Below are 12,614 nucleotides of genomic sequence, written 5' to 3'. Positions count from 1 at the left end.
TTGATAGTCAGACAGATATTAAAGGGACACCATCAACTTAAAGATCTCACTTTGTGTACTTTTTTTCAGCAGTGACTAACGTTAAAAATAATGTCTAAGGCCCCAATCCTGCAACTGGTTTGCACAGCAGATCCCTGGAGCATGAAATCAGTGAGCCTCTGTGTAGACACAGGTGTCCACCCATGTAGAGCGACTTGCAAGATTGGGGCCAAAGATTCCTACAATTGCAAGATTAAAGAGCAAAATATTTCCCCTGATTTATTTGTTTTATTTATGTGGTGTATTGAACAGCACTCATGTGTGAGCATTTTTACAGTTTACTGAATATACAGTTTGCCCTGTCAGTTGTGGTCCCTTTCGCACAGCAAAAGGGAAGAGAAATACATAATTAAAAATAGGAAAATGTGACGTCACAGAAGAGGGCCAGGGGACTTGGCATGTGGGATGACGAATGTAAAAACTGACTTTTTTAGCTATTTTTAAATAGACCAGATTTATTGTTGATGGTGCCCCTTTAAGTTGCAAAACATAACAAACTTGCTAGCTTATCACTATATTTTCTTTGTTTGAAGGGAATATATTTTGGTTTAGGATTTATATAGTTTATGAAAGGAAGAATATTTTTTTGTAAGTTGATTCTGAAAATAATTAAAATATTTTAAGTATACTCCAATGTGTTTTCACTTATTTTGATCTTAGTATATTTTAGGTGTTTAGAGTACTATCTTAATATAACTCTTACATGAGCTTTGGTTTGTATTTAAAAAGTAATTTACATATTGCCCTTTGGCATATGTTAATAGAGTATTTAATTGGGAAATAGTTTGCTTTTTTTCTGAAGGTAAAAAAACAAACCAAAGGGAATTGTGGCACACATTCAAGAAAGCACCATTGGTCAGAGGTTCAGTGGTGCTCTACTTGTTCTCCTATTAGTTTTTTGAAGAACTAGCTTACTAAATAGAAGCTGGCCTCTAGCTTGTTAAATGTCCAAGAAAAGTTTGGTGTGAAAAGGGTGATTCCCAAAGCAATTGACTGTAATTGCATGGGCTACTCCATCTTCACTTAAAATACAGAAAACGTGTTGTGTAGTGATCTGCCATGGAGGGATGGGTGAGTGGGAGGAAAGAAGTGGTAGTATATTGGCAGATTCTTTGAGATGAGCTAAAAGTAAATCTTTGATCACTTGGGACTTCTGCTCTCCGGGTTGGTGGCAATTGAGTGAGTCACTGAGATAATGCACTTAGTCTCTAAGGGCCTGGGCCTGTAGGGCCCATTAAAGGATTTACGTGTTCAGCACTGGATCATGTTGTCAAGGGAGATGCTGACAGTATCATATAACCATTTGCTGCCATGAAATGGTATTGATAGCATCTCTGAGAGCGGCCACCTGGTCTACTCCTTCCAGGCTACCTTGCAAGGAGAATCCTGAAGCAAGTGAAATGTTTCAGGGCAACTGGGTATACCTGAAAGATCATTGATACAAGCGACTTTTTAGAGGCAAAAGGCAGATCTGGGGGATCTCCACAAGATGAGTTTTGCCTTAATTTAAATTTCTGGTACTGACATGAGCTACTAGCACAAAATTATTAGTTTGTACCATAAAACAGAATCATAAATTTCAGCAACTGTGTTTTTATCATTCTGGTAACTATCCAGTAGACGTGTCTTAGTGAATTCAAGTGTCTAGAAATAAATTACTTTGTGTGCTGTATGCGCATATGAAAATGGGTATCATAAAAATCCTTCTCCCGGTAACTTAGACTTTCATCCCTAACACAAAGCTAACGTTTTAATGGATGAAATAAAATTTTAAGACAAAGCAGTTATATTAGCATCCTCTATGTAATTTCTCTTCACCCATACTAGGAAACAACCTTTAAAGTCTACATTTTTCATGATGCTAGAGAATTAATCAAAATATCTAAGGCTTGAAAACGAGCCCTGTTAATGATATACTGTAGAATAGAGTTGAGTTATAGCTGTTGCCACTGAAACGCCTTTCTTCTTTTCTACATAAAGGGGGAATTTGCAGGAAGCTGACTTTGGTTTTGTGTGGGAGGAGAATCAAATATCTATCATGGTATAGAATCTTAGTTTATGTAATTTTTTTGCATAAAAGCAGTGGGAGGAAGTAGGAAATGTTTCCTCGCGTAGTTCTGGGTGTTGAGTCTTAGCACCCACCTATAGTAAATTCACGAGATGGTGAATCCTGATAATGCATATGCTTTACATTGATCAGGTTCATGCAGAGTCATTGTACTATTTGTGTTATGTGCATCCCTAAAAAACAAAGGCCCTACCTGTTCTGTATGGATATTAAAGACACTAAATTACTTTTTATATGAATCAAAGTTTGACCCAGCAACCTTGGACAAAATTTCTTCTCTATCTCAGACCTCCATTGCTGTACCCAAGGTGCCATGCTCTGGCTGATTACCACTCTTCATCCCAGAGGTGGCTGCATTCTGGTGATGCTATAGATAAATAGTTGAAAAGCATTTGGGGGATTCTTCAAAATGCATAAACATAGGATGTCTTTAATCCATGAAGCCCCCAAAGAGCTGAAATACTAATTCCTACTGTTTCTTTTCTACATGGCTCACAAATGTCCCAAACTTCCTAATGTTTAAGGCATAACCTTGGGTAATGTTTTTACATCCTTTTGTCTTAACTTCATGAGGGAAATTCTTTCATTTAAAAAATCCCATTATTCTCTTTTCTCATTTTATTCAGCAATATTCATAGTAACTTGACTGATCTGAACCTTTCAGGGACAATAACAGAAGAGTAATTTTTGTTTCACTCCCTTTTCTGATAACACTTCCTTCACAGAGGAGAATGCACTGAAACTTTACGGAATCGTATCAGAGAGCTGGAGACAGAATGCAAGAAGCTAACAATTGACATAAAGCTGAAAGAAGAACAGATACGAGAACTAGAAATGAAAGTTCAGGTAATGAGAAGGCACTCATGGCTCAGACCTGCAATGTGTTGAGTGCTTCAACCCTCAGTTAAGTTGATGGACCTTTCTAGGGGACTTCCAGCATCTTGCACAATTTTTTTGTGCACGTCTGACATTAGGGTTTGGGGGAGAGGAAGATTGATAGTTTCTTACATCCTCACCACCTTGTTGTTTACTTGTAGGTTTTTTCCCCTAAACTAGCTGATCCAGATAAGTTAACTCATAATTCTAAACCTGCATGCCCCTATGTAGGAACACATTGCCAGCCCAGAAACCCTTGTAAGAGTCCTCTTCCCTGATTAGGAATAAGATTCTTACTAACATAAAATAACTTTTGGTAAAAGTGGAAAAGTTGAAAGGAACAGATTGAAAGCAACTCAGTTTTAAAAATTCTGAAAGCAGAGTCTGAGGCTACATCTGTTCCTGAACCTATCTGGTATTTCTGTTGTTTTGCAGTCAATGGTTTCCCATTTTTAAAATGTTTTCCTCTCCCCTGTCGCTGCTAGAAAGCCCCACACAAACAGAAATGGAGTATAGAGGGGAAGCAGTGAAACTGCACTGATTAGACACAGTACAGCCAAAGTAAAACTAAAATAATATCTTTTTCTTTCATTTTTGTTATGCTCATTTATCTTGCTTGTAACAAGAGTAGGTAAAGTTCAAATGAGTGTGATTTTTTTTTTCTTTAAAACACGCTTCTAAGGACAGAATCAGATAGTGAACTGAGAATTTGTATGTCAGATCCTTAACTTTAATATGTGGATATTTTTTTACTGTGTACTGTCTTCTGACCTTCATGATCTGAGAGTTTGTACAAATAGCGCATATATCCCAGCTTTCCATGGGATTGCCAAAATAGGTATTCTGAAAACAAGTACAGTCTGTTTTCCAAGAATGTTTGTTTTGAAAATAGATTGTCATTACCAATCATGACTGTGGCTTTTTTTGCATTTTTCAAACTGTTACTTCTATGTAAGTTTTGTTGTCGCATTAATACCTTTTCTGCAGAGCCTTTCTCCACTATATTTTATTTTACACATTTCTCTGTTTAAAAATACTAGTTTTTTAATATTTTTTTAAATTGTGAAATATTAATATTTGTATTTCCAGGCTTATTGATTGATTGTCTTTGTGCAAAGTAATTAATTTTTTTCTTTTAATTGAGTTGTGGATTTGTGGAATAGTTAGAAAGCCCAGAACACTCCCCAGCTGAATTTAGAAATGTGGTTACATCTTGGTTCTTCCTGAGCAACTGTAATAGCTCAATGTTTCACATTTACTCATTGTCACTTTAAATCAGTGGTTTTCAACCTTTTCAGACGACTGTACCCCTTTCAGGAGTCTGATTTGTCTTATACCCCCAAATTTCACCTCACTTAGAAACAACTTGCTTACAAAATCAGACATAAAAATACAAAAGTGTAACAGCACACTATTAGGGGAAAATTGCTTACCTTCTCATTTTTACCATATAATTATAAAACAGATCAATTGGAATATAATTATTGTACTTACATTTCAGTGTATAGTATACAGAGCAGTATAAACAAGTTATTGTCTGTATAAAATTGTAGTTTGTACTTGCTTTGCTAGTCAGTTGTAAAACTAGGCAAATATCTAGATGAGTTGATGTACCCCCTGGAAGATCTCTGTGTACAGAACCACTGCTTTAAACGATATACAGTTGGCGCAGATCTTTTATTGTCCATTTATACTACATCAGTTAAGATAATCTAAAGTTCTTTATATAAAATTCAGTGTTGGGGGTTCTGTTTCCCCATCCCAAACATCAGTTGTTCATGTTCCACAGTGAGCAACTCATACTTCCCCCGCTGGCACTCCAAGGGTGGTGATGAGCTGCGGAGAGAGCAAGGGTTGCAGTAACATAGAGCTGAGGGGTTGGGTGGGGCGAGTAAATGGGTTTTTCTCGCATCCTTGCATTACGTTTGTACAGTATTATTATTCACTTGTACAAAGCCATGTGTAATTAAGGGTACAATAATAATTAACTACCATCTGACAGCATACTAGGCCCAGTGGTGTGCTGAGGGGAAAAAAGAAAGACGTGTCTATACTCATGCTTGAAGTCCGCATGACTTAACGTTTTTGTCTTAATTACTTCTGCAGGAGCTGCGGAAATACAAGGAAAATGAGAAGGATACTGAGGTGTTAATGTCAGCACTTTCAGCCATGCAAGATAAAACACAGCACTTAGAGAATAGCCTGAGTGCAGAGACAAGAATTAAGTTGGATCTGTTCTCTGCATTAGGAGATGCAAAACGGCAGCTTGAGATTGCCCAAGGTAAAGTACAGTAGTTTTATTCACCTACTACTATTAACTGAAACAGTAGAAAATATACTGTGGGGATTACGGGATGGATTAGATGTCCTAGAGGATTCACCTAATTTCCCCCTACTGTTGAATCAAAGACAATAAAATCATCTGTTGGTGGTTGTTAGTTAGGAACGTACGCATTCAGATATCATACTGTAGAAATCTCTCTCTAACCAGAGCAACAAAAAGCTTTAAAAAAAGTTATGTGCAGGGTAGTTGTAGTCATGTCAGTCCCAGGATTTTAGAGAGACAAGGTGGGTGAGCTAATATCTTTTATTGGAGCAACTTCCATTGGTGAAAAGCAGCGAAGAGTCCTGTGGCATTGGTGAGGGAGACAAACTTTCGAGCCCCACAGACCTCTTCGAAAGAAGTCATTACCCGAACCTGAAGAAGAGCTCAGTGTGGCTCGAAAGCTTCTCCTTCTCATGAATGGAAGTTGCTCCAATGAAAGAGAGCTCGTCCACCTTCTCTCTTAAAAAAAACAGTTAGAAAGTGTAAAAGGAATTTTGTCAAATACTTTAATAGCCAGTTCTCACATCTGTGTGGCAAATATTCTCTAGTTATTTAAAAAAAAAAAAAAAAAAGGCCACCATGATATCTGTGAGGAGTGGGAAAGAACACAGACTTTTTAGGATGTGTGCACTGTTGTAGTCTGCCACTGCAGCCAGAAGAGGGAGCAAAACTTTAACTAACCAACCCATTCCCAGACCTGTGCTAATATCTACTTGTCTCTACTGTGCAAACAAGGAAGAAAAATGAATAGGATTTTCCATTTAATATTCATCAGAGAATCCTTGCAGAAGTTTAGTTGCCTGCAGCAAAAAAATTTGTTTTAACTAGTAAGGTAGATATTTGTTAGGTTTCTGTCATTGTGGAGTTATTTTTTTGCCTAGGCTTATAAATAGTCAGAATGGTCTTGCAATGATGCATAAACATATTCTACACTTAAAATAGGAAAAACAATACCTTCACATTCCTCAAAGGGACTTATAAAAATGGAGAGTGGAAATAGGAAATTTTTTTAATGAAAATTAAAGTACAGTCTTAATAGGTAGATAACTCTTGTTCTGTCTGGGTGCTAATGAAGTGTGGACATCACGATAATAACATTGTGCTGAAAGATTATTTCTGCTACTGAATTCTAATAGTTTAAACTCTGACGGTAATTATGGAGGAGTACAAATCTACATTAACTTTTGTTCAATTGTAATAAACCAATATTTGTGTGGCTTGCCAAGATAGTGTTAGAACCGTGAACTTCCTTTGACTGTTTTGCTCGGTCAGTTTCTCTGTGTGTGTCAACACTACGAAATTAGGTTGACTTTATAGAAGTCGTTTTTTAGAAATCGTTTTTGTAGTCGATTGTCCCCCCCCACACACACACAATGCTCTAAGTGCATTAAGTCGGCGGACTGCGTCCACAGTACCGAGGCTAGCGTCGACTTCTGGAGCATTGCACTGGGGTAGCTGTGAGTAGCTATCCCGCAGTCTCCACTGCCCATTGGGATTCTGGGTTGAGATCCCAATGCCTGATGGGGCAAAAACAGTGTCGTGGGTGGTTCTGGGTACATGTCGTCAGGCCCCCCTCTCCCTCCGTGAAAGCAACAGCAGACAATCGTTTCGTACCTTTTTTCCTGGGTTACCTGAACAGACGCCATACCACGGCAAGCATGGAGCCCGCTCAGGTCACCATACGTCTCCTGGGTGCTAGGAGACGTGGGACTGCATTGCTACACAGCAGCAGCTCATTGCCTTTTGGCGGTAGACGGTGCATTATGATTGGTAGCCATCGTCGTTATGTTCCTGGGTGCTCTTTTAGCCGACCTCGGTGAGATCGGTCAGGGGCGCCTGGGCAGACATGGGAGTGACTCAGCCAGGTCATTCCCATCTTCTGCTGAGCACCCAGAAGATGGCGATGGCTTGCAGTCGTACTGCACTGTCTGCTGCCAGCCTAAGATGTAAAAGATAGATGGATCAAAACAAGAAATTGACCTGATTTGTTTTGTGAAATCAACGGCCTGCTAAACCCAAAGTTTTGAGTTCAGTCCTTGAGGGGGCCATTCTGTGTGACAGTTGTTTGTTTCTCCTTGATGCAAAGCCACCCCTTTTGTTGATTTTAATTCCCTGTAAGCCATGTCATCAGTCGCCCCTCCCTCCGTCAGAGCAACGGCAGACAATTGTTTCGCGCAAAACCAGGCGAGGAGGCGACGGCAGCGCGGTGACGAGAGGGACATGGTCATAGACTTCTCACAAAGTACGGCCCGGGCAATGTGCCCCGGCAATGTGCGCATCATGCTGATGAGCTCTGATGAGCTCTGCAAACACGCTGGCCAAACAGGAAATGAAATTCAAAAGTTCGTGGGCCTTTTCCTGTCTACCCTGGCCAATGCATCTGAGTTGAGATCACTGTCCAGAGTGGTCACAATGTAGCACTCTGGGATAGCTCCCGGAGGCCAATACCATCGAATTGTGTCCACACGATCCTAAATTCGACCCGGCAAGGCCAATTTCAGCGCTAATCCCCTCTTCGGAGGTGGAGTAAAGAAATCGATTTAAAGAGCCCTTTTTAAGTCGGGGTGGGGGGAAGGGCTTTGTCGTGTGGACGGGTCCAGGCTTAAATCGAGGTAACGCTGCTAAATTCAACCTAAAGTCGTAGTGTAGGCCAGGCCTCTGTCTCAGCTTTTCTCAAACTGTAGTCTGGGGGGTGGGAGGGGGCTGCCAGTGCTGGATGAAAATATGCTGCTTGTTCTAAGTGACACTCTTTGCTGTTCCAGGGCAAATCATTCAAAAAGACCAGGAAATCAAGGACCTAAAACAGAGGATAGCAGAAGTTATGGCCGTGATGCCCAGCATAACATACAATGCAGCCACCAGCACTCTGAGTCCTGTGTCCCCACATTACTCTTCCAAATTTGTGGAGACCAGCCCTTCTGGACTTGATCCCAATGCCTCCGTTTATCAACCCTTGAAAAAATGAATGCCAACTTTCTTTTTGCCCACCAATTTTGTCAGACCGAAGGCATCGCACAGGAGTATCTCTTGCAGTCAAGATGAAATTGTATTGTGTGAGACTGTATTTGTCATTTAAAACAGAAAGGGGGGAAAAAAAGATCAATATTTGACTAGAACTGCCCATCGGTTTTTCTTGTAAATTTTTAGAAAACCTCACAGAACTTTGCAATTTATTTTTCTTGGCCAATGCATTAAAAACAACTCTTGGTTTTCAAGTAGCCGATTTTGCCTTTTTATGTACTCTTGCATGGTTTCCTCTTGAAAAACACAGGGCTTTGCTTGATTCTGAACCCTTTCTTTTTTTTTTTTTTTAAATAATCAAGCTAAAATTGCAAATCAGAGTCATAAGGGATAATGATGAAAATTCTTCACTTTTTAGAGTGAAAGGGTTAAATAATCTAACAAAGCTTTGATTTATAGCTGTATTAAATAAAGGTATGTAATGTTGCAGAAAATAATTTAATTACCCCTCAAAGGACCAAACAAATTTAAGGGGCATCATTTAAGGGAAAGAATAAGTAACGAGAATAGATGATGTGATGGTGGTTGTTGTGTGAAATATAAATATTCCCATTGGTGTTTTTAGTCATTGAGAATTGCTAACAGTCTTGTTCACAGTGCCTTGGGAGAAGACATTTCAAGAGGAAACTTGATAGTTAAACTATTTTTTCCCCCTTCACTGTCATCTAGCTTATATATCAAGCTCATTACAGAGTCTACTGCAAATTGTTCATGGTAATTTGGATGTTCATTACAAACCAGGGTTACATCTTCTGTTTATTTTGATACAAAATCAGCAGTGTTCTGTAACTTGCCTTGATTATAATACATCAGAGAAGGCACAATATTAATATAGGAAGCGTTATTGTGAAGGCGGAATTGTGCAATGTATTGTATACAAGAGACTGCAAAGCTGGCTAATAAATCTGCAGTTCTGGGTTTTTTTATTTTATTCAGCTGTGATTTATATTTACAACATCTTGTATTTGACAATTTAAATGGAGTTGAATATTTCTCAGCTGTTGTGCCAAGGAGTTTTAAGAGTTTTTAAAAGCAACTCATAAATTGCACAAAGATTTAAGTAAAAATGTATATTATACATTGGTAGAAAGTGTTTGCACTGGCAACTTCTGAAGTGTTTAAGATTGGGGAGGATGCAAAATTGTATTGGAAACTAGCAAAATTACAAACCAAACATTATGATTTTGCAAACCTGCAGTGGACTCTGGAAGGACAAAGTTCTTCTTTTAAAAAAAAAAAAAAAGTAATAATAAAAAAAAAAAGGAAAGGTTTCATGTTAATTGGCATGTTTGCCTCATTTCAAACATGAAGTAGGACAAGAAAATCAATCAAATAGAAGTATTAAAAATTCATCGTTTTAATCACAGATATTATTTTGGGATAAAACTTCTAGCTTTAGCCAGGTGTGCATGTTGCTGTCATTTGCATTTTTGAATCATCTTGTGTAATTGTCACCATGAAAGTGTTACTCAGAAATGTCATAGGTTTTTCATCTTTGTGCAAAACATGAAATATTGTCACTGACTTTTTGTGTTGAGGTTCCCCCATTTTTGCTGCCTTTTTGGCACTACTTTCGTTAAATACTTGGTCTTGGCTGCATTATTTTTTTCTGTGGGGTTTACAAAGAATAAACATTTTCTTGCAGATAAAAAAAAAAAAACTTTGCCTTTTTAACTGACCTGATTAGCCAGATCAGAGGAGTGCATTTTGTTTAAAGAGTTATCTAAAATTGGTAACTAATCTTTTTGCACAATATTTCTCTGCTACTCCAGGTAAGAATTCATCTGGGCAGTATGACTTCACTCTTATGAAGCAGAAAGAAGAGCATATGTTTCTTATATCCTGATATTCTATATAAACCCAGCATGTCATTTCTGTGTTGAAGTTTTTTTACCATTATCTCTAGAATCGTAACAACATGTTCTGTGAGGTTGGGTGGCAGATCCAAGCCTTTTCCTTCCCTGACATCAAACACATGGAGAAAACTTTGAAGTATAATCATCGTCCTTGTCTAGGACAAGATATGAAAGACAACCAACCCCAGCTTTTGGCTGTATCTGCTTGAGGGGATTCCTTTGCTATTGGATCTTCAGTTGCTTTCACCCATAGACTAGCTTCTTCTATACTGAGATGTCTTCATCTGCCTTTGTTAGTTTATTAGGAAAGCCAGCTGTCTGTCAAGTACATTGTCTCGTTTTGGCTGCTGTTGTAGGTGGTCCTAGTTTGGAAATACTTCTTAGGCCCCTCAAACTTTGGGCTCCCGCTCTTGGTCCCATTTTGATTCTCAGCAGTTAGGTCTCCTGATAGAGACTTGCCTTGCTCCTGTACATTCTGCAATGCCAATACAACCCCCTTATTCCAGGGGGAAATTCTGATCCATTTTCCTTTTCATATGATAGGGGATGTCTCATTCCTTTAGGGCTTTTTCCGCCAAAGTGTGCAAAGAAAAGAAGTTTATAAATAAACTCTAGGTAAACTTGTGGTGATAAAAATCACATTGCACTGCAGTGGAAGTTGGAGTCTCCACTATCTCCCTCTGGATGATTGGGAAGGATAATTTGCATTGTTCCAATTACTTAAGAAAGGTGAAATTGTTTGCAGAAGTCTGCCAGCTATATCATTTAACCAAGATAAGCGGTGTGAGTGGAATGAGATCATTTAAGCAGTCAAAACTGACATTGACCAAACTTTGAGCTGTAAATATTTAATTGCTTGAAGTGGAGAATATCTTAATGGTTGATCATAAATTGTAAGACCAACGTGCTAATGTGCAGTGGATTTAAGAAACCAAGACTAGAGAAGGGGCTTAGATTCTGACAAGTCAGTTGGAAATTGCATTTGGTAAATAAATCTAAAGAGATCTGCTGAAGTAAAATGTAATATTTCTCCAAAACCACTCACCACTTCCAAACAAACCTTTACCTGTACTTGGAAACCAAATCATGTGAAGAAAGAATCGCTATCAACCTTATTTGTAACATTTAATTAAGTACTTCAGGATTGGATGAGCACCTTATTGATTGAATTTTTAAATTAAATCTGAACAAAATACATAATTTTATACTGTACATTGAAAGAAATTATCCTCCTTGATTCCTGGATGCCATTGTACTAATTTTATTAGGATAAATTATAGCTCCCTTTTTAAAACTCTCTTTTGGAATTAGGCATAGTGAATTCCGGTTTACTGCATTAAACAGCTTACCTTGAGGAATATGAGGAATAAAAGAGAACCACCATTTATGGGCAGCTGAAAATGGGACTTAATTTGTGAACCTGGCAGTATGAAACCTCAGTGTGTGGCTGTAAGCAAACTTCTATCCAACTTAATATCAGTGCCTCATGAAAATATTTAATGTTAAACTGGGGTTTCTTCTGATGGTCAAAGCAGGTCGGAAAGTTGCTTAGTCTCTGACACTTGATCTGGGCATTCTAAGGGGCCAATCACATTAATATCTAGGTACAAGACCGTTTTTAAAGCCAAAAGGACCATGCTTTCCAACCATGCCTCATTAAACTGCTTTCTTCAATGGGATTGTTGTTGACCATCTCTGGCAGCTGGCTCTCCTGTATTTGCCACTGTTGGTGAAAGGGACTTTTGGCTTCAAGGTGATGAAAGTTGGGCTCATTCAGATCTTAGTTAGTAAGGAGTTCCCCAGAAGGCCTTCCACTGGCCTCGAAGTTTAACCCAAAGTTCCTGTACCCAATACTGTAGTGCCTTTTTATTATTATTATTTTATTGTGATTGCTATGGAGAATGAGACTTTCCAAGATTAGGACTAGCACCCTTAAACTTTATAGGGAGTCACTATAGGGTGGAAGAGGTTCTTACACCAAAAAACCCCACCTCATTTGACATCGCCCATATGGGCTTGCATACTGCCAGCATTCCAGTGGCATAACCTGGTAGCACGTAGCTTCATACCTTCAGCAGTAGGTTCATACCTGCTAGTCATAGTCCTGAAGTTCATTATCGAAATAGTGTCAGAGTTTATCACAGAGAAGTGCTTCTTGCCTAGTGCGTGGGAGAGGAAGCGGCTCTTTTCCTTTAAGACTGCACTTGCTTTTTATTAGTATTTCTAGAATCAAAGCCAAAAAAGAGAGAACTTACGCAAATTGTAATACTAATTAATGTATTATAGATTACAAAAAGGGAATCTGAGATGTCTTATATCTTAATTGAATCAGAGCTGCTATAATATGCTGTAGCAATACCACAAAAACATTCAAGCAATTCATTTCTAATAAAGGAGGGGGAAGGAGAGAACTCGATCCAATCAAATT

The 12,614-nt window shown here is 38.6% G+C and overlaps 1 protein-coding gene across 1 annotated transcript in view; it reads left to right on the top strand.

The window, feature by feature from the left end:
- The window catches only part of MACO1 (macoilin 1), a 48,069-nt gene extending 38,079 nt beyond the window's left edge, over nt 1-9,990 (top strand). The window contains exons 9-11 of the mRNA XM_044997655.1: nt 2,833-2,953; nt 5,090-5,264; nt 8,072-9,990. Of these exons, the coding sequence (XP_044853590.1) occupies nt 2,833-2,953; nt 5,090-5,264; nt 8,072-8,274 (499 nt within the window). The 3' untranslated portion in view covers nt 8,275-9,990. The remainder of the gene's footprint in view (nt 1-2,832; nt 2,954-5,089; nt 5,265-8,071) is intronic.
- Nucleotides 9,991-12,614: the final 2,624 nt, after the last annotated feature.

The sequence above is a fragment of the Mauremys mutica genome, chromosome 23 (genome assembly GCF_020497125.1).
Source record: "Mauremys mutica isolate MM-2020 ecotype Southern chromosome 23, ASM2049712v1, whole genome shotgun sequence".
In the NCBI taxonomy this organism is placed as follows: domain Eukaryota; kingdom Metazoa; phylum Chordata; order Testudines; family Geoemydidae; genus Mauremys; species Mauremys mutica.
The sequence above is the reverse complement of the archived record's forward strand: the minus strand, read 5'-3'. Positions and strand labels throughout refer to the sequence as shown.